The 26,041-nt window shown below is 32.8% G+C and overlaps 2 protein-coding genes across 3 annotated transcripts in view; one reads left to right on the forward strand and one right to left on the reverse strand.

Moving 5' to 3' along the window:
* The window catches only part of LOC132746934 (carnitine O-palmitoyltransferase 1, liver isoform-like), a 38,532-nt gene extending 25,937 nt beyond the window's left edge, over positions 1 to 12,595 (forward strand). The window contains exons 15-19 of one of the 2 annotated variants that reach the window (XR_009628057.1): positions 1,077 to 1,147; positions 1,760 to 2,012; positions 6,329 to 6,482; positions 7,108 to 8,908; positions 9,058 to 12,595. Coding sequence is in view for 1 of the 2 variants with exons in the window: in XM_060736217.1 (XP_060592200.1) it covers positions 1,077 to 1,147; positions 1,760 to 2,012; positions 6,329 to 6,482; positions 7,108 to 7,214 (585 nt within the window). In the remaining variant the exon portion in view is untranslated. Of the gene's footprint in view, positions 1 to 1,076; positions 1,148 to 1,759; positions 2,013 to 6,328; positions 6,483 to 7,107 lie in introns of both variants that reach the window. The other variant, XM_060736217.1, reaches the window with a different exon arrangement.
* A 3,015-nt stretch (positions 12,596 to 15,610) lies between these two features.
* On the reverse strand, positions 15,611 to 25,968 carry LOC132746941 (plexin-B-like). Its single transcript, XM_060736224.1, has 10 exons — positions 25,680 to 25,968; positions 25,291 to 25,393; positions 24,870 to 25,039; positions 24,167 to 24,340; positions 23,016 to 23,103; positions 20,328 to 20,603; positions 19,356 to 19,514; positions 17,223 to 17,352; positions 16,493 to 16,589; positions 15,611 to 16,157 (listed from the first exon to the last, which is right to left on the reverse strand). Exons 1-10 carry the CDS (start codon positions 25,733 to 25,735, stop codon positions 15,707 to 15,709), a joined length of 1,704 nt encoding a protein of 567 aa, XP_060592207.1. The 5' UTR covers positions 25,736 to 25,968; the 3' UTR covers positions 15,611 to 15,706.
* Positions 25,969 to 26,041: the final 73 nt, after the last annotated feature.

Here is a 26,041-nt window from a genome sequence, read left to right on the forward strand (position 1 = left end):
GTGTAATGTACATTATGGCCTGAGTAAACTGGTTAAGACTTGTGTTAGATTTTTTTTTTAATTATAGAGTGCCCACGGAAGATTTTTTAGGCAGCCTATTTTTTATTTTACCTTTCTATGACTGCATAATTAATACGGAAAAAAATATTCATACTAAACCAGAAAAACCTTTGGATATGGATATTTTGAAAGATCATGTAACACAATTTTTCATGGTTTTATTTCATAAATATGATGCTCAAATTAAGATTTGTCAATATTGTAAGTTCAAATAAGCATTATTTATAAAGATATCACCCAATTTAACATTTAATATCACCCAATTTAACATTTAATATCACCCAATTTAACATTTAATATAAATAAAGGCCATTAAAGGGAGGTAATTAGAACTTTATTTTCTATGAATTCAATGTTAAATTTTCCAATAAGTAATCAATGCATGTAATTTATTGATTAAATATAATGTGCACAAATATTTTCAGTACACATTTTACATATTCTTTGATGTTTGAAAGTTGTTTTATTTGCATAATTATATCCATATATATATTTTTTTGCAAGTGTTGTATACACTCTGTAACAATATCAATCACAAAACATAAAGGATCTTTAAGTCACGTTGGTATATAGACAGCTAGATGATACTTAAGTTTAATTTTCTTTGAGACTGTATTAAGAGACTCCCTGTCATATGTGACCTTTTTCTGAAGATCCCTTGGAAAGTCACATATGACAGTCTCGACTGTAGGTGTGAAAGGCCGCTTTACACTTTATCATTAGAACATTACCAATAAATTCAAGAGAATACAATTCTACAAAAATTTATGTGTGTCATTTAGCTTATTGGTTGTTAATGTGAACAAGAACATATAATTAAATAATTTGCTGCAAAATGTAAAGTTACTTTCACTTTTACCTGAAGGGTCATCATTTAACATAATTTGGCATAATGCAACTTTTAAAGGATTAATAGTATATGTACTGTCTGGAAAAAAGTACACAGTTTGTTAAGATATTCATCATAGTATAGAAATACTTTTGTTTAACAATTGTTTAACTTTTATTATTTGCAGATGGCAATTCAGTTGGCATATTATAAACTTCATGGTAAATTTGTCAAGACATACGAGTCAGCCTCCACCAGGTAATTCAAATTGGAACTTTGTCATGCTTTAGTTTTCCTGTCTTAAATATTTACATAACATTATGAAAAAATGCTAGAAAGAAAAAGGAAATTAAAGAAATAAATTTTTATTGAAAAAGCAAATCATTGATTGAATTTGATTCATTGGTATTTTAAATAGCTTGATATCATTTATCTGTAACTATTTCCCTGCATATACCTGCAGGTATACCAATTTCAATCACAGTAATACTTATTTGCTTGCAAGATGGGTTTGATATGAACAAGTTTATCCAAATTTTGGGGGGATTTTTTTGTGACTTCTAACTTGTTATATAAATAATTTCATATTAAACTCCTTAAAAAATCTGTTATATCAGTTTTATTTAGTCAAATAATAAGTTTCTGTATGTTTTTCAAATACAGTTCTATAATTCTTGGTAATTTCTCAGGCAAATACACAATTCTTGGCAATTTCTTGGGAAAATACACTCATCATATCATGAAACAATAAAAACTACGGTAGACAAAAAATTATGTTTTGGCATTGACTCATTTTGCCACAGAAATGATTAGTATCTGCTTGAAAGTCAATGTACAGATTGTATTTTGAATGATTTATTATATTTTAAGATTGTTCGCCAATGGTCGTACAGAGACGATACGTCCTGTGACAGAATCGTCTGTTGCCTGGTGTAAAGCTATGTCAAGCATGAAGAAGACTACGAGAGATCAAAAGATATTACTCCTGAAGCGGGCAATCAACGCCCAGACCAAGGTGAAGAACGAGGCTGTTGTTGGACTAGGCTGGGATAGACATATGTTTGGTCTGTACGCCTGCTGTAAGGAGCTTGGAATGGAGCCACCCGCATTGTTCCAAAATAAGGTAACATAATGTTATACAGTTTTCTTTTGATATTGTATCCTATTTTTAAGATACACAAGAAATATCTTTTTGCTTATTCACCAATTTTTAGCTCGACTTTTCTATGAAAAGGGGAGCTATCCTACTCGCCCCGGCGTCGGCGTCGGCGTCGGCGTTGGCGTCACACCTTGGTTAAGTTTTTCGTACCACCCCACTTTATTTCAGAAGTATTACAAGTATGGCTTTGAAACTTACCATACTTGTTCACCATCATAACCTCCATCTACAGACAAGAGTACATAACTCTGTCAAGGTTTTTGACAGAATTATGGCCCTTTTTTGACTTAGAAAGTGTATTGAGCTTGGTTAAGTTTTTTGTACCACCTCACTTTATTTCAAAACCATTGGAGGTATTGCTTTGAAACTGACCATACTTGTTTACCATCACGACCTTCATCAACAGACAAGAGGACATAACTCTGTCAAGGTTTTTGACAGAATTATGCCCCTTTTTGACTTAGAAAATACATTGAATATGGGTAAAATCCACTTATTGCCTTAACCCTTTGAGATATTGCTTTGAAACTTTTAATGCTATTTCACATCATTACCCCCATCTGTACGCAAGAGAAGGTAACTCTGTCAAGGATTTGTTTTAAAAATTAAGGCCTTTTATCGACTTAGAATCTTGGTTAAGTTTTTAGTACCAGTCCACTTTTTGACTGAACTGTTTGAGATATTAATTTGAAAGTTGGAATACTTGTTTACAATCATGATTCCCAAACATGTCCAGGAGAAGGTAATTCTGTCAAAGATTTTATTTGAATTATGGCCCTTAACTGTCAATGTTTTGTATTATAATCAGGCTTTCTACTGGTCCCTACTTTTCCTACTTTTCCTACTTTTTCCTACTTTTTTCTTTTGATCCCTACTTTGCCCTACTTTTTTCTGAAATAGCCCTATTATCCCTACTTTTTCATTTTGAAATGAAAAAAAAAAGATATTGAAAGTGGTATTTCAGTTGCATTTTCAGTTGCAATTGATGAGTAGTTCAGGTGTGTGTGTGTGTCTCCTTGTGATGTCCATCCTTGAAAGACTCATGGTCAGAGCTGCATTACTGTATGTACTGCAGCGATTTTGCAAGTACTGGTACTGATACTGAATTACTCTTACAAAATTTTGCTACTACACAGGTACTGGTACTGCATTGCTGTCTTAAAAAGGTGGTACTGCTACTGCATTACTAGGCAGTACTTTTGGTTTTGATAAAAATGTCATCAATTTTTCTCATAAAGTAAAGCTGTAAATTCCATGTATTATTTTATTTTTGTGAAAAGTAAGTTATCAAATCTATAAATAATTTGCTGCAATATTCCTTCAAATGTTAACTTAGTATTTATCATAAAAAAGCACCAAAGACTTTAAGTAAAATTAAAATTGAGATAAACAGAGTCAATAACTCTTTACTGATAAAATATCCTTATTGCAATCTTATTACTTTGTATTTACTAGTAAAAAAAGAGCAAAATAAACACTAATTAATTACTTCTATTCTAAATAATCCTATTTCAAGTGATATTGTTAGCACCATAAAAAGTTGTTATTTACTTTGGTATAAATTGAACAGAGGTGTGAAAATGTGAAAGGCAACAAAAAGACTGGTGGGTTTAAAATGTAAGATTATTGCATTGTATTACCGTTGACTGGTTACAAAACAATAACATACAAGAAAAGCATTGATTCAAAGCATCAAAGGGCGTCCAAGCAAGAAATGCAGCAAGTGAAGATGAACTAGTACACATATGATGACAAGATATTCTTATAAACTACCAGAAATGTATAACACTTATGAATGAGCGGACGAAAGACATTGTTCATTATGAACTTTGATTGGCATGCTAGAGATTAGAATATTACTTGTTATTTCTTTATGATCGTGGTTATTAATAGCAACGGATATACATGTATGCAATCATTTATAATCCATATGTGTAACGCATGATCAACACGTACCACACATTTGTCCCTTATTATGTACATGTTATCGCTATTAGCGAAGACCCCCTTAAGGTATCTGTTCACACTTTAAGTTAGTAAAAATATGACACTGGTTATATTACCATGTTGATCATGTTGAGCATAATTGTTTATTATACAATAATTGTAATATCTATTAATTTTAATTTTTAAAAAAAATACAAATTTTATGGATATTGTTTTCTTTTATTCTTTTTTGTGTTTATGTGCTATTTTAATACTGAGTTTTTACTACTCTTTTTTATTAAAATTGTAAAATAAATTTTAAGAATTCAATTGTCATATTGACCGACGATTATAAGTCAAAGCTTAACTGGAAAAAGTCAGTAAATTATGGTTTATCTTTCAATATATAATATTGTTTATTCTTAAACCATGTACATGTACATTGTATTTTTCTTTATCATTTTTTAAATTATCGATCAATTGAATAATTCATAAAATCTAATTTGTAACTTTGAATAATTCCTCGGCATCTTTACTAAACACGGATAACAAATTGAATAATTAAATAAAATGTTTCAAAGTTGATAAAGTCATTTTAATACCATAAAAAATGTACCTTTTTCTCAATTATTGTACATATCACGGATTTATATTACATATAAATCCGTGTACATATTTATTGTTTTTATCTCATATAGATAAAATGAAACATGCTATTGTTGTTTTTTTCTAATTGTAACGATATCAAACATCTACTCCAAAACCGGGAGAGACCGGACAATATAACGTGTGGTACTATTCGCCGGTCACTAGTAAATCCTGGTCAAAATAGACCGGGGAGAGACCGGCATTTACCGATAGGAGTGATAAAAAGATATATCTATAAATAGGTTTTTGGAATATTTAGGTCATCAACTGATCATTCTAGGATACATGTACAACAATAACATGCCATGACATGATAACCGACTGTGTACTACAAAATGATAAATAAAAAACCCCGAAGAGCGCGATTTATTGACGGAAAAGGTTATTTCATTTGTAAATGTTTGCATTGCGAAAATTCATTGTAACATATCGCGACATTTCATTCTTATTTAATAATCAAGCACCCTCATACCGATCGGAATTTTCGGCTTTTATTATGACCGACTAAAAGGCTCGAGAAGTTGCTGTCGCCCTTTCACAAAATCTGATCTCATTCCATAAGAGCGCCGCGCTTCGGCGCGGACGCCAATGACATGAATATATGTTGTAATTATTGTTTGTAAAAAGTATTTTCGTTCATTTATATAAGTTGTAAAAATGTAATGTCAACTTTAAAGTAAATGATTTTATTTCTTTGTTGAATAATGTTTGCAATTATTTAGAATGACACTATGTATTTATTCAAACTTTGATGAATATATAAAAGTATTAGTAGTCTACTGGTACTTAATTACTTCCCCCAAAAAGTACTGGTACTGCAGTACCAAGCTAAAATCAAGTACTGGTACTGCAAATCTTGGCAAGTACTGGTACTTAAGTACTGCACCCTTAGTACTGATGCAGCTCTGCTCATGGTGCCTTGGCAAAACATTCAGCAACATTCTGCCTATGAGGTGCATGTCTTTCAAGCATGGACTGAACTGAAGTTACACACAGCCTGATGTGGTCTTGGTGATGGTATGTTTTGCTAATTCTTAAATAAAACAGTAAGAAATTCCTACTTTATCCCTACTTTTTAACATCAGAAATCCCTACTTTGCCCTACTTTTTGGTAAAAAAATGCCCTACTTTTTCCCTAGTTTTTTTGGTAGAGGCAGTAGAAAGCCTGTATTATAGGCAAGCACTAAAAAACTTAAAAAATCTAAAAAAATTCATTCCTATCCACTGAACCTGCAGTGTTCAAGGGTATCACACAATTCAGTAAAATAATTCTTCACTAAATATCTTAATGCTCATGGCCATTGTTCACTTTAAAAATACAGAGATTCTTGTATTGCCTTTTACTGCAAAAACTTTTTTTATTGGCAAGCAATAAAAAAGTCGAGCGCGCTGTCTTACGGACAGCTCTTGTTTTTATAACACTGCATTGCAATGAATGTAACAAGTTCTTGAAATTTTAATGTGAATTTCTTTCATTCTTGATGTATTTGACAGCTTAATATCTGTGTGTAGTGAAATTCTGGAGATTTAAGTTGAAACATTCAAAGATTTTTTTGAGACAAATTTTCTTGTTATTTTGAATAACTCCTCTATGACTCTGTGGTATAAATATACAATCATAAATAAATATTGGTAAATGACTAAATCACATTCACATTGATCATAAATTGTTAATATACATTTTACATTACACCCCTATTTTGTAGAATTGCTTCATGCCAGATGTGTTGAGTACGTCCCAGACCCCTACAAAATATACCCATATTTGGAAACAAGAGTCATCATGTCTTGGTGGAGGATTTTCCCCAGTCAGTAAAGATGGCTATGGCGTCTCCTACATTATTGTTGGTGAAGATATCAGTAAGTTAATTTGTCAGTCAGTTGTGATGAACGAAAGATCTTTCCTTTCAGTTGTCATTTTTAGTGGGTCATCTGTGGCAGAGTGGTTAAGGTCGTTAACTTCAACCACTTGGAGTTCGAATCCCAACAGGGACTTTGGATTCTGTTATGTTAGGGAACTTTCCAGCTATTTTTTTGAAGGTCGGTGGTTCTACTCGGGTGCCCGTTTGTGCCTGAAATAATGCACTTAAAGGCACCTGAGGTCTTCTCCACCAGTAAAAGCTGGAAAGTTGCTATATGACCTATTCTGGGTTGGTCAAGCATAAAAAAAGTCATTTAAAGCTAATATGTAACATAAAGTCCTGAGGCTTTATTACTCATGTAACTTGCTGGTCACAACTGATTCTACCCATATAACCAGTGCAGACTTAGATCTTCAGTCGTATCAATTAAATTTTCCCTAAAAATGATGAATGGTTCTGTGCAAATTGAAATATGGACGAGTCAATTTAAAGTGTATAAAGCAATATCTTACGCAATATTTTCATGAAATTCATAAACGGTAAAATTATTTCCACCACGGTATGGTGAATTCTTGAAAGAGTTTCAACTTAGATGATATATATTTTTGTTCCTTACCTTTCAGTATTGTTCCATGTAAGCACCAACAAGAACTCGACAGAAACATCCGAACATAAGATGTCAGAGGCCATTCTGGATGCCATGAATGAAATGAAATCCCTTCTTGATTAAATCTTCACAGTGCTCGCTAACATGTAAATTAATTTGAAACAGACTATAGATATGACATTATTTGGAAACACAATTTGAAACAAACTTTACTTGATATTTTCTGTTTGCATGAAAGAAGTGAAACCTCTTCTCGATTTAAGCTGAAAAAATGCTGGAAATTATCATCTGAAGATAAAATAGAGAAATAGACTATAGATTTCACAGTGGAGTACATACAATTTTTGAAACACACTATAGTTGACTGTTCTGTTTTTTACTAAAGTCTAAGTGATATACTAGTATCTATAGTTTTATTATTGCACAATTCTTACTTTTTCTGCACCTGGTGATTTTATTTTTATTTTTTTCTTTGTTTTTTAACAAATAAAACACATTATAATTTTTTATTTGCACCAAATTTTCTTGAGAGATATTTTTGTTTATTGTTTAATGTTTATATTACTATTTTTTTTTACTTAACATATAAAATTCTTCCAAGTACTGAAGCTATTGTTTTAAAATGTAAACTCGCAGCTTATTCTATGCTCATTTTTATTTTTTTCATACTTTTTTACTCTCATTTTTTTTTTTTTTTTTTTAAAAATGAAATTGATATAAAAATTGAGATGGATGAATAATGGATGAAACAAAAGTGGTGGTAGTTACATTGTTGTGTTCTTGAATTAGGGTTACATAATGAGATTGGATCATTTGATAACAGTACATTACAACAGAAAGTTACATATATAATGATTGTCATTTATTGGATGATTCTAAATCAGCCATTTTGTTTTGTATTCATTGAGTGAAAGTTTTTTTGTTTTTTTTCTTGACATTTTTTATCAAGGGTACAGAGTTACACAAAGTGTATGTATATGTTTTTGTTTCAATATCTGCAAATGTAAAGTTGATTGTAATAATAATCAATAGGTTTATAAACTTGCAATTTTCTCAATTTGATAAAATGTAATGTAAAAGTAATCAATAGGTTTGAGAGCTTGCAATTTCTACAGTCGTTGTGGTACAGTGTAATTGAATATACTGATTTCCTTTTGGATATAGCGGTAACTCTTGTTTGTTAATTGTTTTGAGCTCCTTTCTACAGTGACTAATTACTCTTTTCAATTACTCCTAATGATTCACAACGGTAATTACCAACCCTGTTAGCTTACAAATAGTTGATAGTTCTAGGTGCATGTAAATGGAATAAAAACTGCCAGGAATAATCGTTTTAAGAGATAGATATATTTGGTCAATCTTTAACAATACAGCTTCATTGACGTCTCTTTGATGTTAACAATGTTGGTGCAACAATTGTATACATGTATTTTGAAAAGACTTTTTCCTGCTTTTTTATTGCTTTATTTATTTTTGTCTGTCAAAAGTACCTTATTTTTTGTATGTCAAAAGTATCTTATTTTTTTATATCTTTTTTTAAAAGTCAGATTTTTTTTTAGTTGTTTTATAAAATTCACCAGGCATAGTTCTTTTTTGGTTCTTATTAAAGTTTTAGATTTTAAATCATGCCAAATAGCTTACAGGAAATATTTCCTATTGCCATACATTTTAAAGTTTTTTATATTTATAACTGTTTTCCTGTTATTTGATTGATAATTTTTACATTTATAATGATGCACATGTATCATGTAGTTTCTGTCTTTTTAAAGAAGGTTTGATATTTTTCAAGGTTTGAAAATGTTTTGTCTTTTTTCAAGGTTTGAAAATGGTATGTCTTTTTTTCCCTTCAATATTTGAAGATTTTATGTCTTTTTTCAAGATTGAAAGATGTTATGTCTTTTTTCAAGATTTGAAGATGTTATGTTCTTTTTCAAGGTTTGAAAATGTTATGTCATTTTCTTTCAAGGTTTGAAGATTTTATGTCTTTTTCTTCAAGGTTTGAAAATGCTATGTCCTTTTTCAATGATTTTAAGAGGTTATGTCTTTGTTTCAAGATTTTAAAATGTCATGATGTACATCGATATGAATGGTTTTAAACTGTATTTGTGTTTAAGTGACAGATTTATGCTCAGTTTTTATACTGGTCATTTATTTTTATCTTACTACTTTAGATTTAATAACCATATGGTTTTCATTGTATCCATTCTTTAGTTATAATTAAGCAGGGATTGGATTCGAATGTAGGAGAATAGTTTTAATTTTGCAATGACATTTTTCAAGCTTTTATCACACCATTGGCTATTTTAACAGTTATGTATTGACCTTTAAGTATGTCATGTTTAATTATCTTATCAAAGTCTTAGGTAAGTCATATAAAAGTAAGGCTATCCTTTGTCACCAGTATAGAGTCAGGCTGTCCTGCAAATCGGTACAGTGTGACCAGGCTTTATAGTGTCGACTGACTATAAAATCCCCCAAAAATTTGATAATGGACAGTTCCAAAATTTGAAACTGGATGAGTCCATTTAAGTAATTCAGTGGAGTTAAGTTTTAAAATTAGACATGATTTGCAAGTTTACAGTACTAGTATAACACAATTTACGATTTGAATAAGAATGGATGATTGAATTTTTGATATTATATTTATGAAGGAAACAAGGCACAGTTGAGCATCTATGTAAGATTTATTATGGAGAATTTTTTTAAATCTATTTGAAATTTTTACATGCTTTACTACTCGCCTGTTTTTTCTGACAGTGTAAAAATCCTGTAATTTTACTAAGTGTTTTAAGCTGTTAAATAAATGGATAGGCCTTATTTATGTGTTCACTTTGCTCAGCAAAACCACAAATGTTTGTTTCTATATATATCTAAATGTCTCGGTGATTTAGGTGCTTTTTCATAGCAGTTAATAGGTAGAATTTTTAGGGTTTGTGTCTAGATTTATTACTGCTATATCTTTCAAATAACACTTTATCAAATGTATAAGGTAGGTATTTTAATATATATGATGAAACATTCTTGCTAGTGAATTTTTAACAGTTTTACTGAAATAACATTTTTCAATTTTTGCTTTAAAACCTTCCAATGTTAACACTAAAAGTTGACACTTATTTTTAGAATCTATATATCAAATAGTTGTTTTGAACACATGTGGGAAAAAAAAATTTATATGAAAATTTCACATACTGTTGCGTGTGGTTTTCTGTGAAATTGGTATTCTTTAAAAGCAAAGATTTTAAAGATGATATAAATGAACATTAATTTATTAGATTGGACAGAATTTTGTCATCGACTAAGCTGTATGAAAATATTTTATATGTTGCAATTTGTCCAAATGTGAGGTTTTGATATTATTCACTTTTATTAAATTGGATTTTTGTTATTTAAAGATATAAAAGTTGAACGTAAAATGTAAATGATATACTGAAAAATTAATTTCACAAAATTAATGGAATCATGAAAGTTCAATTTAACAACACATTCTTTTTTTTATATATATATATATTTGAAAGTGATGTCATCATAAATTTGTTGAAAATAATTGTAACTTGGGTGATTTTTTTCATTAGATGTGCTTTTAGATTATTTGTATTCATTATAATCATCTTAATTTGTTTTATGTGAATTATAATAGGCTGCTTCTCTTAGTTTAGTTGGGTTTTACTTTTGCGTTACATGTTTAATTTTAAAGATTAGTTAATAATGTAATAGTTATTTTGTTGTAGATTAATTTATTAAAGTAATATGCTAAAACCTACATCCCCACTATTTTATAAATATATGAGTATATGAGTGCACAGATAAAACCCAGTATTTTCACTGGTTAGCATATATAATAAAGCATTTTATGATGATGTTTATGAGTATAATGATACTAACTGAGTGACATTATTTCTGGAAGATATTGCCAAATACAAAATGCCTCAAAAATTTAAAAAATACAATGTACTTTAGCACAATGGCAGTTATCGTCTTTCAAAATTTTATTGAAATAATGGCATAGTTGATGTAATTTTCATGCAATATGTATCATGTTTAAATAGAGTATTAATCAATTTCCAATGTACTACATTTATTTTTTTGCAGAATTTTTTTTTCTGTTGTTTTTGAGAACTTATATCAATGTATATAGTTTTTGCCACCAGGATAGGGCAAGGCTATTCTTCACTGCAGGTGGATACAGTCTGTATTGGCTGATTAACTTTCAAATTGACAATGCGATATCCCTTAATATTGATAATGAACTATTCCGAAATGAAAGTTGGAAAAGTCAATTCAATAATTTCAGCAGGGTGCAGAGTGAAATGAAAACATGTGTCTGTGAAATGGCTATTTTTAGACACATTTGTGATATTACTGGCCAGCTTTCTTGGGCATTTGTAATGCAAAGTATATCATATTATTTTTTTTTTTGAAAATCATTTTATTTTAGTTTCATTCATTTCTCATTCAGATATTGGGATCAAGTAACAGGGTACAAGGCATAAAAATACCTGACATTAATTAAAAAAGATGGCAGTTTTAGATTTTCCCTTCACTACATGTATAACGTAAAGAATAATTGATAGATCCCTACCCTGATTTTTTATTTGAATAATAATGTATTTAAACACAAACATGAACATGTTTTTTTTTAATTAACAAAATAAATATGTTGTTGTGCAATTCTTATTGTATCCACTAATCTGATAATTTGAATTAGACAAAATAGGGTCTACATTTGAAAGACATGATATATTATTAAAGACGTTGCATATATCGATCTCATTATGTTTTCTTTGTACATTTTGTATAAATGAGGTAAAATGTATTTGATATTTTCATATTTCAAAGCTTAGCTTGTAATATATTTTTGATCCACTTTTATTTTGTAATATTAGTGTTTACTTTTTCTTTGTTCATTAAAAATTTATAAAAGAATGAAACTTTTAAGTCACATCAGTTAAATAGAAATTAACAGAAACTATTATGATACTGTCTTAATTGATAAAAAAAGCACAACAATTAAATTTTTATTTCACAACATTTTTATTTTTTCTCAAGGGATTAGCTTAATATAGAAATGATCATTTCTTTTAAATCTGTTTTACCAATTCGCAGAGCCAGGCAAATGAAAGTATATTTAAAAGGTCATATTCATGATGGCCTACATAGATTGTTTGAAATGGACTATAACCAAATAGCTGATATGAAATGTACTATTTCTCAACTTATAAGAAATGTTAGATGTTACTGTTAAGGAGGACCAGCTAGTAGACTTACACATATATATTGCTTACATTGTAAATTTTCAGCTTGTATTGCATAAATTTACGTATTGTTTGTTATAGTATCATTATGCTTATTATTCACATGGGTGTTATGTGTACTAATTTTGCTAGATTTATGTTCTTTTTGGAATGATATTATTCATTTAATAGTATGATTTCGAATGTTATTTCTTTATTTATAGCATACGATTTGTATATTTTACTCTGCAAGTAAATTGATATACCATTAAAGTACCGAGATTTTTGTTTATTGTCAAACCCGTTTGTAGCCCCATGGCCTAGTGGTTGAAGTTGCTGACTTCAAAACACTTGGTACTTCGTCTCTGTGAGTTTGGATCCCATCTGGGATATTTGATATTTTCAATAACGGAGGGTCCATGGATCTACTCGGGTATCAGAAATAAATCACAAAAGGATACCTGAGTAATTCCTTTATCAATAAAGTGGGAAAGTCCCCATAAAACCTTATAAGTGTCAGTGTAACTTAAAACAAAACAAACAAAAACAGTTTGTCTTGAAATCATGGAACCAGTAATTTGGCATTTAGAATTAGCTTATGGTCCTGTACACCCCAGAGGGTATCATATTAAATTTACACTCTGTCTTTCTGTACACATAGAGATACTTGCATGACTGTGAGAACAATAGGACAGGTACATTTCTTTGATCAAAGGAAAAGTCACATAAGTACCATTTCGTAAATACGTCTGTCTGTCCGTGCACACACACACAACATTCGTGTCCGGACTTTAACTTGGTCACGAGTTACTTAGTCGTGGCCACGAGATAGCTAAGTCGTGGCCACGAGATACTATGTCGTGGCCACGAGTTACGAAGTCGTGGCCACGAAATAGCTAACTCGTTGCCACGAGATACTATGTCGTGGGCACGAGATAGCTAAGTCGTGGCCACGTGATAAATAACCAATCAGATTACACCATTTATGTTACTTTCCCTAATTAACTAGACATGTGCTGTAGTACAAGGATACCCCTACTTCACCAGCCTGTAAAAGTGCAATTTATACAACTTATTGACTTGTCGCTAATTTTACACTCAGCGTCACTGTGACTTAGTAACTTGTGGCCACGACATAGTATCTCGTGGCCACGAGATGAATAGAAACACACACATGTCACCTTTGTGCCACCGTAGAATACAGATTCTATGTTTTTGTATATCGATGGAAACATGTGTTTTGGAAAAAAATTTTTTGGATGACTTGGATTATTTAAGCATTTTACATAGATTTCAAACTAGCAAATGCTAACGAAAACAGAACATTAATTCATGTAGGACTTCATGCATTTATAAGAAAATGTTAATGAATATGTAGCATTTATAACGAGCAAAACATATATGGTGTTAACAAAATAACGAAATGAATACATATTCAAATAATATATATATATATATATATATATATATATATATATATATATATATATATATATATATATATTATATATATGTTAATGGTTTTAAGAGTGTAAAGATTCCCCAGTACACTTAAACAATACCTTATATTACGCTGATTAAAACAATCAAATTTAGGTGTATCGTGTCAAAAAATTATTGTCTTTTATCCGGTAATTGTTTTCCCACAACGTTATACTCGCACGCGGGCCGTTGCTATGGGTTTATGACACTATACAGTAGTATTTTATTTTTTATCTTCGTCAAGCTGCTAACAGCAAAAGACCGGCCTGTCAAAGGTGAAAGGTCTTGTCGGCAAATACTTTCAAGCTCGTAAATGGCAGCTTTATCAAGCCGATAGCGGGCCACAACTTCCTGATCACTCAGGCAATCCAAATGCACCATTCGCTAAAAGTCCGGCTTTTCCTTCGGCGTTGTCGATTCACAAGAAGTAAGGCGGCCATTTTGTTTGATCTGCGACTGCTACTTAGCAATCGTAGAAAAATGCATGATCTTACGATAATCGTAACATTAATGAAATCTGCGACGTTTGATAAGACACCGCCAATAGCGTACGATCGACGTACGACAATCGTACGATAAAAACGGTCGTACGACCGTTGATAAGACGGGCCCCAGGTCCCTACCACAAAGGTCAAAGTCACACTTAAGAGTATAAAGGTACACACACTAGGTCATGCATTAAAGTATTTTAAATTAACTTGGCATAAATGTCTTCCTCATCAAGATGATGTGGCGCGTCAAAAACCCATTTCCCTACCTCCAAGGTCAAGGTCACACTTATAGTTTGAAAGTACTCATTCTTGGGAGAAGAGTTTGAAGGTACGCTGAATCTTTGTCTTGCATTGAAAGATTTTAAAATTACCACATCAAGACAACGAGTCACTTTTAAGGCCCATGTCAATACATAAAAGGTCAAGGTCACAGAGGTTGAAGGTACACCACTTACTTAACAATCATGACCTGACTGTAACTTTGTCATGCAATGATTTTAATAAAAAAAACTTGGCACAGATGTCGATAACATCATGGTGATGGTTGCTCTAAGACCCATGTTGCTACCTCAAAGGTCAAAGGACATAAGTTTTAAGGTTTCCATTATCACAAAGGTACACACATTTGTTTCCAGACTATAACTTTTTCTTGCATGGAAGGATTTTTAAATAACCTGGCATATATATCTACCACATCAAGACGATGTGTCACATCCAATACCCATGTATCTACCTTCAAGGCTAACGTCACTCTAATAGTTTGAAGGTACTCATTCTCACAAGAATAGTTTAAAGGTACGCATTCGTGTCCGGACTGTAACTTTGTCATGCGAGACCTTGACTTTTGAGGTAGGGACATGGGTCTTGGATGCAACACGTTATCTTAATGTGGTAGACATTTATGCCAAGTTATTTTAAAAGCCTTCAATGCATTACGAAGTTACTGTCGTCTTGTTGCTATTTGTGTATTTTCACTTTTAAATCTTTCAAATGGATTAATGGTAATACCATAATTCTGTTTCATAGACTAGGCCCGCTTTGTCAAAATTAAAACGCTACACTGAAAGACATGTAGAATGTTGTAATAATATAATACTGTTGATGTACATGTATGATGACAATTTATTATCAACATTTACTTGACAGTAAAACTGTTCAGAAAGAATAAGGATTTTCTTCTAGTAATCATCAATCAACTCATTCAAAATAGAATGTTGAACTGACTTTTATTGGTTTTAAATTCGTTCTTCTCATTTGTCATCTACTGAATATATTACTCATAGATTTACCATCAATTTCTTCAACTAACTTTTGAAAAGTTACTATTTCTCAAAGCAGAATTTCAGCAAACACAAAAGAGACCCACTATTTATTTGTTTTCTTTTCAAATGTTGACATATAGAAGAATATATTAGTCTGATTTTGCAAATTTGAGGCCTCCCACATCACCCTCTGACTTGCTTAATTTACTGCACGTAAAAGAAACGATATATTCGCCGTCATAAGCATGGTCAACACTTTCTGCTTTTTCTAATACTTTGGAGACTTTAACTTCCTTAACGTGCTCAGTACCATCCTTGTCCACGTCATCAATAGCATGAATATATGCTTGATCTGTACTTGGGGTATCTCTATTTATATCAACACTAGTGTCCGTTTCACTTTCTTTTTGGCTGATAGCCAAAAATGAGTCAACTTCACCAACATCCGCATAAGGATGTGGAACAAGATAGCCAGCTGATTCGTCATTATTTGCTCCACCAATAATATCATCAGGATTGTCTAGGACGTCTTCGTCATTTATTTCATCATACATTCCACTTTTTGGAAAGGTTTTGTCAATATCAACTGTTTTTCTATGACTGAAAGTAGATTTAAACGTCTTGAGATTGTTTATAATTAAAACACATGTTAGATTCGTCATATTTGTATAATTCAAACGGATTTGCAAGTTGTAGGCCCACTTTAATAATACACGAATGCACAGACATTCATATAAACATTTTAAATAGGCCTTAATTGAGCATAGAATTAAAATAAATAAAATTATCAATGGATCAAAGTTGCAAGGATGTTGTTAGAAAGAGATCCTGACTGCTGTTTTCACATTAAGAAATAAAGGGAACCAGACAACTTTTTTAATTTACTTTTTTTAACGTCAGAATCTTGTTCTTTCAGATAAAAATACATATATTACCTCTTTCTGTTTCTGCGTTTCACATTTGTTTTCTTCCCTTCAAGGTACGTCACCCTTTTCTTCAACTTTCTGTTCCGTCGACACAAGAAAACAGCCCCTGAATAATAAGTAATTTGAAATAAATAATTAGTATCAAAGACAAGGTAAAAATCTTTTTTCAAAAAGATAAACAATGTGTTTTGTCCAGAAAGTTTGGATGGCCATTTTCCAGAATAACACGCGCATGTTGTTTTAAGAAAAGCCTAGGCTTCTCAGTTTCATTCACACATACAGAACAACTGGCTTATGAGCAGCTATTTCTCGGCAATACTTAACTATTGGAATGTCTAATAATTTTAAGGGGGAAATACCAACATTGATCTAAAATAATATAAGCGTTCTTGTTTGCTTAAACACTTGTTTTCAAAATAGGAAAGTATTGTCTTTTCCACTATACTATATAAAGAGTTACCTAGGTAACTAAGCTAACTTTTAGAAAGGTGACCCCAGTAACGTACAGAGTTTCCTATATAGAATCCTTTACATTATCATTATTAGCTTATTTATTTTTTTAAATTTCTATGCGAGGCATACACTCCGTAACACTATGTCTTAATACAAAGTAAGTCAAGTTAGCAAATACTGTTTTGTCATTTAGATAAACGTAAGAAATCTAAGGCAACAAGATTAGAGTGACAAGCGACACTTACTTTGGATAAAGTTGGAAGGAAACAAAATAAAAAAGAATAACCTGATATGAAAATCCAAATAAACAATGTTGCGACCAAAATATACACTATGCGCATTGTATGAACGTCATCTTGTTCGTCAGACATATAACGTAAGTACCCTACTGTCACGTGAATGTTGCCAACCGTAACCTAAGGACAGCCAATAAGAATACACTCGTATAACCATCAAAGTAAAAAAAATGTTAAAAGCTGTTATGTGTATCACGTATCACGTTTTTTAAAATCTTTACAAATGAACGACTGCTTACAGAAGAATATTCTAAGCTGCGGTCTCACTTATTACCGGCAGAGCCCAAGACCACCCCGGTAAGTTAGTGGGATGATCCGGGACGAACCAGTGAGAAATTATTGTTGTGATCACACCCCGGCAGCACCAAGGTGAAGGTACGGTTCATGCCAGTGCTTCTCCGGTTGTTCCCAGAAGATACCGGCAGAGCCCTGTTTTGACCCACTCAGAGCCCCGGTCGATCCAGGTAGAGCCCAGGACGATCCCGGCAGAGCCCCGGTAGAAACCCGGTGGATTGAAAACGCCCGAAAATGATGACGTTGATACATTATAATATATTTTCTCCTATTTAATAAGTTATTCGTGATGATTTTCTGAATATTCCTTATGCAAGACTGGACAGAGGGGAAATTAAGTACAAACAAGTGCAATCATCGCAAATTGCCGTTCTTCTTTTGAAAAGAATGGGCTCTACTGGGATCAACCGTAGCCTCATCGTCATCCTCCGGGGCTCTGTCGGCATTCACCGTGGCTCTGCTAGCATTCACCGGGGCTCTACAGTAGCTCTTCCGGCTATATCATACCCCGGATCATCCCCGGTTTGTTCCGACAGAGCTACGGTGCTTCCCCGGTGTAACCTCGGTTGTTCACAGCAGTGATGAAGCCGGCCAAGCTATACCTTCCCGGATCACACCTTTGATATTAAATATTTTATTCCATCCGGGGTCGTATGCCGGATGTTCCCCGATCATACCAGACGTTGCCGCCAGAGTGACGGATGTACCCCGGTCTTTCCCGGATCACCCCCGGACGTCTACCGGGGCTCTACCGGGCTGTAAGTGAGACAGCAGCTTAAGCTACAGTCTCACTTACATCCCGGCAGAGCCCCGACAGAGCCCCGGTAGACGTCCGGGGTGATCCGGGAACGACCGGGGTACGACCGGGAACAACTGGAGTACATCCGTAACTCTGCCGGCAACGTCCGTGATGATCAGGGAACATCCGGCATTCGACCCCGGATGGAATAAAATGTCCGGGATGATCCGGGAAGGTATAGCTTTCCCGGCTTCATCCTTAGCTCTGCCGGGAACGACGGGGGTTATACCGGGGAAGCACCGTAGCTCTGTCGGCATAAACCGGGGATGATCCGGGGTATTGTATAGCCGGTAGAGCTACTGTAGAGCCCCGGTAGATGCCGACAGAGCCCCGGTAACTACAGGCAGAGCCCCGGAGGATAAAGATAGAGCTACGGTTGATCCCGGTTGAGCCCCGGCAAAGCCCGGTTCATTTCAAAAGAATAACGACAATTTGCGATGATTGCAATTGTCTGTATTGCCTGGACCGTCCTGGGCTCTGCCGGGGCTCTGTCTGGATCGACCGGGGCCCTACCTGGGTCAACCGGGGCTCTTCCGGCGTCATCCGGGAACGACCGGGAAAGCACCGGCATGAACCGTAGCTTCACCTGGGCTCTGTCTGGATGATCCGGAGCGCATCCTGGGTGGTTAGTTGGGAACTACCGTAGTGCTCCCGGGGTAAGTGTGACCGCAACAATAATTTCACCCCGGATCGTCCCGGTGACTTACCGGGATGGTCCTGGGCTCTGCAGGGAGTAAGTGAGAACGCAGCTTTAAATAGTTGTTACGTGTCTGATTCCACTCTTTTAAGTCAGTGACGTTTTGTTATCAAGGGGTCGCTGGTTTGATCATCGGGCGAGGCGAAATTTCTCCGTGATAATTGATCTCGGTCGGGCACTGTGGCGAATGGTTCGTTTTCCCAGAAATCAATTGGGGTAGGTAGATCTAGTCGGTTACTCGCTGAAATATTGGTAATTAAATTACAGGTTATTTATCCAGGAAAGCCGATATATACATATTTACGAAAATGCGGAGAAGATTTGTAAGCTTACACTTATTTCCGGATGTTTATTCCCGGAAGTGACACTTGGTTCTACAGTCGGAGCAACACAGCTGATCACAGTTTGTGTCATATTTATTATTACACATGTCTTATCGCCAACTTTAATGTCAATATCGAAATCTGGATGTAAATTACCAAAGCATTTTCCCTGAAACACAATAGAAAATACTAGTAATCATTGAAAACACTGAAATATTGCCGTTTACAAGAAGTATACCTTGGTCCGAGGTTATAAAAATATTATTAAGGTTCTAACATTTGTTTTATCAGTAAGTGGCATAGAGTGAATGCTGAATGGCGACAAAACAAAAATTATAACCTCCAGGTTATTGGTTACTGTAAAGGGAGGCAATTCTATTGAGAATATTACAGCAAGATAATAAATTAATTAGCGAAACCCCAGGTGCAAATCTAAAATATGCTGAGCAACCTGCCCATAAGGTTTAATGACTATGTCAAATCCTTTTTGAGAAACTTGCGACACAAGTTGAAAATTGCAAAAATTTTCTAAGTGAATGGCAATAACTCTAAAAATACTAAATAATGTAACTAAATATTAAACTCATTTTATATGTTTGGTTACACAATTTGATAAATAGGCTTTTTAAAAGCCTTTTTTTCTTGGAAAGGCTAAATCTAATGTTGCTAGAACCTGTTGCTCAACTCATTACTTTTTGTTATTGTATACTTATCATTTGTATAATATTTGACATGTGTTTGATGCAATAAAATATGTTTAAACTAAAGCCCTTTTATCATACAGAATACCGCCACGTGACTTTCAATGTATCAAATTATCATCAAAGGTGACTACCATTCTAATATAGAATCTTTTTTTCTTTTTAGTCATTTTTTATAGCTTTAAATGTTGCTTTCTAGGCTTAGGTACATAGGCCGACTTTGTTCTTCAGTAATATTTTTCTGAAGGAATTTGTTTTAGAAATCTAAACGATATACCTACCGAGATCAAAATCCAAGGTTCTTTGGAATCATAGGTCAAAACATTTCTGTCTTCTGGTAAGATGTCAAATACTGGATCATTGGTGTAAGATATTGTAAAATTACGGACCACAGCATCAAAGTTTATTTCCGTAGAAACATTAATCCGTCCATTGCATCTTTGTTTTTCTTTTGTAGCAGACGACAGCTGGCTGGCTAGTTGTTCTTTTAGAGCACGAGTCGCTTCAGGTATTTCACAAACTGCACTTCTATCAGATACAATCTCACAACTTGCGACCTAAACATGAACATAAAATAGATGGTTGAAATTTACTAGAAAAGTTTTATAAATAGAGATAGATAATCGTATTTGAATAAAAAGATAAATAGTCAATTTTAAACTACATTGTATACGAGTAATATAAAAGTGTTAAAACACTGACAAAAAAACCCATTTACAAAATCATTTACACATTTAAAATGTGCATTTGAGTAAACAGTTTGTTAATACGTGTACTTGTTTATTAGTGTACCTAAATCAACTCTGAATAAATATGTTTAAATTTATTGTTATAATAACTTTAAACATTTTTATTTAGAGTCGAAGAAAAGGAAAGAAGTCAAAATGATGTAATAAATCCATTCCAGAATTTCAAAGAAATTGACAATTTTGCATATTTTCATTTTTAAAGGCCAATTTTGCTTCAGAAATGTTGATATTTTTATTCCTCAAATTGTGTTTATTTTTGGTATATTTTTATACTTTCCAAATGTTATTTCATTGGCCAAAAGACATCTTTATCATCTGTTGCTATGGTAATTTGTATGGAAGTCAAAGTAACACTTTAATAACAAATAATTTCACATTTATCACTTTTTAGTTCTTTCTTCAGGTTTTAAGCATCTTACTTACTCTTAAACCATTATTTTAAGCGTTACATAATTCATATTTGTCCATTCTAAAAAAGTAAACAATTATTTTTTTTAGGCATAATGTGACATAAAAGCTATATGAAAGTATTCCAGAAACTATTACATTGTACAATTATTTAATAATGGAAACAAAAAGCATTATTTCTTAATCAATTGTGTAATTAATTGTTACACTACTGTTTGTTAAAAATGTAATATGAATTGAAAACGGAAAAGGATCGAGATGTAAGGAAGTACATTTTCAAAATAATAGAACAATTGTTTTGCCGTAATGAAATGATGTAAAATATACAACATGTACATAACCAAGTTTGTAGAAGAAAGTGTACAAAGAATTAAAAGCTTTTAAAGTCACATTATACGCCAGAAATCAATTCTTGAGAACTGTCAAACAATCGTTTAATAATACTTAACTAATGGGTTAACAGCATGTTAAACAACTGAACAAAATAGCACTGAACATAAAGTAATGTGCCAAAAGGTAGGATAATGTAAACAAAGTAGTACTTTGAATTCAATACAAAATACTAATTCACTTTCAATTATGCCAATTGTCAACTGGACAAAATAAGCCAAATGTGCGCGTGCGTGTTTGTGTGTGTGTGTGTGTGTGGGGGGGGGGGGGGGAATGAGTAATCTTTTGGAAACTGAAACAAGGTACCAAGAAATAAAAAAAAAATGTTTTGAGAAATACAAATGACGCATAATGGGCCTATTAGGTAGTGACTAAATGTGGTACATGACTTATCAATGACAATACAACAATGTCATACTAGTACATAAAATCACTTACGTGACTTTATGCCCTTCCTTTTAACTAACCTTATTGTTATTTATTATAAGAATACCAATTAGACAACGTGATGAAAAGCGAAACATGCTTTGATGAATTGTGTTGGTTCTATTTATCATATCTACAATGTGATGATACAACTTTGAAGGATTGTTAAAGGAAATCCAACGAGGTTCAAAGGCCAAAAAAATATGAACTTTGAAAATCATACAAGTATCAAGTGAATCACATAAAATAGAAAAATCTGTTAAGGACAAAAAAATCCTCATAATTTAAATGAAAATAGAATTTAGTGCAATTCTATGCCGAATTTAAGAGAAAAGCATTGCAATATTTTTGGGTCTTTTCGCACAATAAAATTGATTATTTTGAAAATAAACGAGGTGATGGAATGAACTTGATTTTTTTACACAAGTTATTGGTCAAGACTTACATCAATTGGTCCAAAATTTCAAAAAAGTATTTCCAGTCAAGTCATTTAAGTAAAATAACAACAAACCCCTTCCCCCTCAATGGACTCCCTTTAATTGTCATTTTAGACATAGTTTGATATTTCTTTTATCTCTTTTACAATGATTTCTTTTTCACATTCGTCTATATTGAAATTTATACAGTTTTTATTTATATTCATTAATGTATTTACCATATACCATTTGTACTTTTTCGATTTTGTAAAACGGTATTGCACGGCTTTGCATATAGTTTAACGTCACGTCATATGTCCTTTACAAATAGCCTATAGTCACTGTTAAATGTTTGTGTTACAGTATAAGCGTTTTAATTAAAATACTGTTATCTGTTCATTTTGGATGTTTGAAAATAGAATTTTATATTCGTGTACATGAATTACTATTATTATTGAACTCATTACAATGAATTCAGGAAGGAAATAACACTCATTCAAAATCCCCTATGTTATAAATAACAACATGTGTTGCGCAAAGAACATTTTATAAGTATTTCAGTTTAAAGTGTTCTACTTACTCTAGTTTCACCCTTGTAGTACAGTTTGATTGATGAGGAATGGGCATTGTTTAATTTATTTCCTTCTATTGTTAACTTTGTACCTCCACTGAAAGTAATAAAACAAAATGCACTGTCCCATAGTATGTAAAACAATAAATATTAACTGACTCAAATTAATTTAGTTTACGTACTAACCCTTTCGTACAAAATTAAAAAAATTGTAATTGAAAGACTTGTGTTGTTTTGGCTTTGAAACAGTCTGTTGTTAATGTAATGGAATGGTGGTGTTGATAGTTTTCACTCCTGGCCACAGCATTACGCCACATTGAATTTACCAGAGCACAATTCAGCCACCGCATCGTTCCCGGACGGGCTGTCAAGTAGTTTCACCAGTACTAGTTGCCTTCACTTTTGTAAGAATCTGATACATACCAGAGCATATGTACAGTGCGAATGACAGTAGAAAGGATTTCATGATAAATCACAAGGAAAGTGACTTGCAGCGAACGCGAATCGAACCCGTATTACCCAATTCACGGTCCGACAGCTAACCGGACGGTGCTTTGCACGGATGTGCGAAATGTCCTGGTTTTATTCTGGTATTAGCCAATCACATTAAAATAACTACATAAACTTGTTTAGTTTTTGATGAATTTCATAAAAAAATATATTGCACTGCAAAACTTGAATAAATAACTGGCGAAATATCAAGGTCCTTCGCTTTTTAATTTCCTTTAGCTAGTACTTGATATGCTCAACTACATGTATATATTTAACTTGAAGGCATATTAGATTTAAAGTCCACATTTCTACATATCTTATCATCATTTATGTGTGATTGATAAATTATGCATAACACATACATAGCAAGTAGATATACAATGTTAAGTTATACACACAATATACAAAATAATTGAGCCGCGCCATGACAAAACCAACATAGTGCGTTTGCGACCAGCATGGATCCAGACCAGTCTGCGCATCCGCGCAGTCTGACCGGAATCTATGCTGTTCGCTGACAGACCCTATAAGAAGTTAAGAAACTGATAGCGAACAGCATGGATCCTGATCAGACTGCGCGGATGCGCAGGCTGGTCTGGATTCATGCTGGTCGCAAACCCATTATGTTGGTTTTGTCGTGACGCGGCTCATATAGTTTTAAAGTCTACCTGACAAATGCAGTAAGAAGTGGACGTTGTTCAACAACTGGATCATCAACGAAACTAAACCACACTGCTTTGTTGGTGGCAACTCTATTTCCATCCATTGTTAAATACAGTTCCGTCACATTTGAAGAACAAGGATTAACTTTTCTGCACTTGATAATACACTCAAATGTATAACTATAAAAGAATAATCGTGCAAAAATGAAAACATTTAAAACAATCACACGTTGACAAATTTATTGTCCTCATCTAAAATGCTATATTTTTTTTATATAATTTTACGCATAAACTGGCAGGAGATTCGTTTTTTGTGGCTAAAAAGTGCCTTAGATTTAGTTGCTAGATTAACCGTATACGTATTTGAGAATATTTAACCTTTAACCTGCTGGAACCAAAAGAGATCAGACTTTGCAATTTCTGCGCTAATCTGCACAAGGGATGCACACTTGAATAGAGAATATGTCGGCGCAGGCCATGGATTGGTTGAACTCAAGAATAATCATTTTGAGTAGCGAATACGTTGTCTTTTTACAAACCTCTTTGCTCCTGGTCTAGACCTCACAGTAGAGTCAACCGAGCTGTTTCGTTTGAGCTGCGACACACATTCTAATCTAAACCATTCAGATTATCTTTAGATTCTGTTTTCTAGAAATACAATGTACACGGTAAAAAGGGGAAATTGACATTGAATCGTGTATATACTTACTTTTCAGCACCGGATATTTCTTCAGTAATGTTTACTACGTCACATTTATGATTACCAAGAAACAGGGAGATTTTCCTGTTCCCAATTCCAAGATTTTCACCATAAATTGTCACTTTTGTGCCACCAGCTTTTGGCCCGAAGTTTGGATATATAGAAGATACATTTGGAATCTGTAAGTTAATAATTGATTATTATAAGTGCCAATACGTTTACATGATTAGATAACTATTCAATATATACATATGTAACATAGATATCCACGTGTTATAAATTATATAACGTTATTGTTTACATGTAATATTATTATTGCCAAATTGCCTTTCTTAATAATTAAAGATAATTAAAATGGCATTGAAATCGTTCTAAAATATACATGTGTATTTTATCATTTAAGATAATTTTGAGAGATACATTTTATTACTTTGTAAGAGAACTCAATATTTGTATTGGAATGCTTTCCTTTGACCACAACTGTCACTGTCCCTTTTGTATCTGTTAGACTCGATCTGGTTTTGCATATCAACCTTGGTAAAATAAACAAATATCATATAACATTTTTATTTTTGTATTATAAACTAACCAACGATTAAATAGAAAAGATGGACGACGTCGGTGTAAAATAAATATGTAAAATCACCGACGGAAAAAACGTGTTTTTTAATTGTTTTTATTACGATTTTAAACTATATATTTTACCATCATAGTTTCAGTTTGGTTAATGTTACAAATTATCTTTTAAGACTTGTATTGTTACTAATGTGAAAGATCTCAGTAAGAGTTTTATGAGAAAAAAAGGAAAATAGTTCTTACCTAGATGGCACCAGAGATTCAAAATCTGGATCAGATTCTATTGTTGTATCGTTCATCAGATCACAGGTCACGTTAGCAACTGTAATGGTTTCAATGTCCGATATTTTCTGACCTAAATTACTCCCGTAGATAGTTACATAGGTACCACCATAGATGGGACCAGTTGTCGGTGTTACCTGTATTTATCAAAATAGTATTTTGCTCCTTACATTAAAGGGGAATCATGAATTTTATCTTTTTACATTTGTCATTATTTGACATTTCTATAAAAAACATAGTTATTTAACTGATTTTACTTATTAAGTACACATTCTGTAGTAATTTGTGTTGCTTTTTTGTAGTTACAATTACGATACTATTGT

This window comes from Ruditapes philippinarum, unplaced genomic scaffold, assembly GCF_026571515.1.
Source record: "Ruditapes philippinarum isolate M1 unplaced genomic scaffold, ASM2657151v2 ctg1520_1_1_1_1, whole genome shotgun sequence".
Lineage (NCBI taxonomy): Eukaryota > Metazoa > Mollusca > Bivalvia > Venerida > Veneridae > Ruditapes > Ruditapes philippinarum.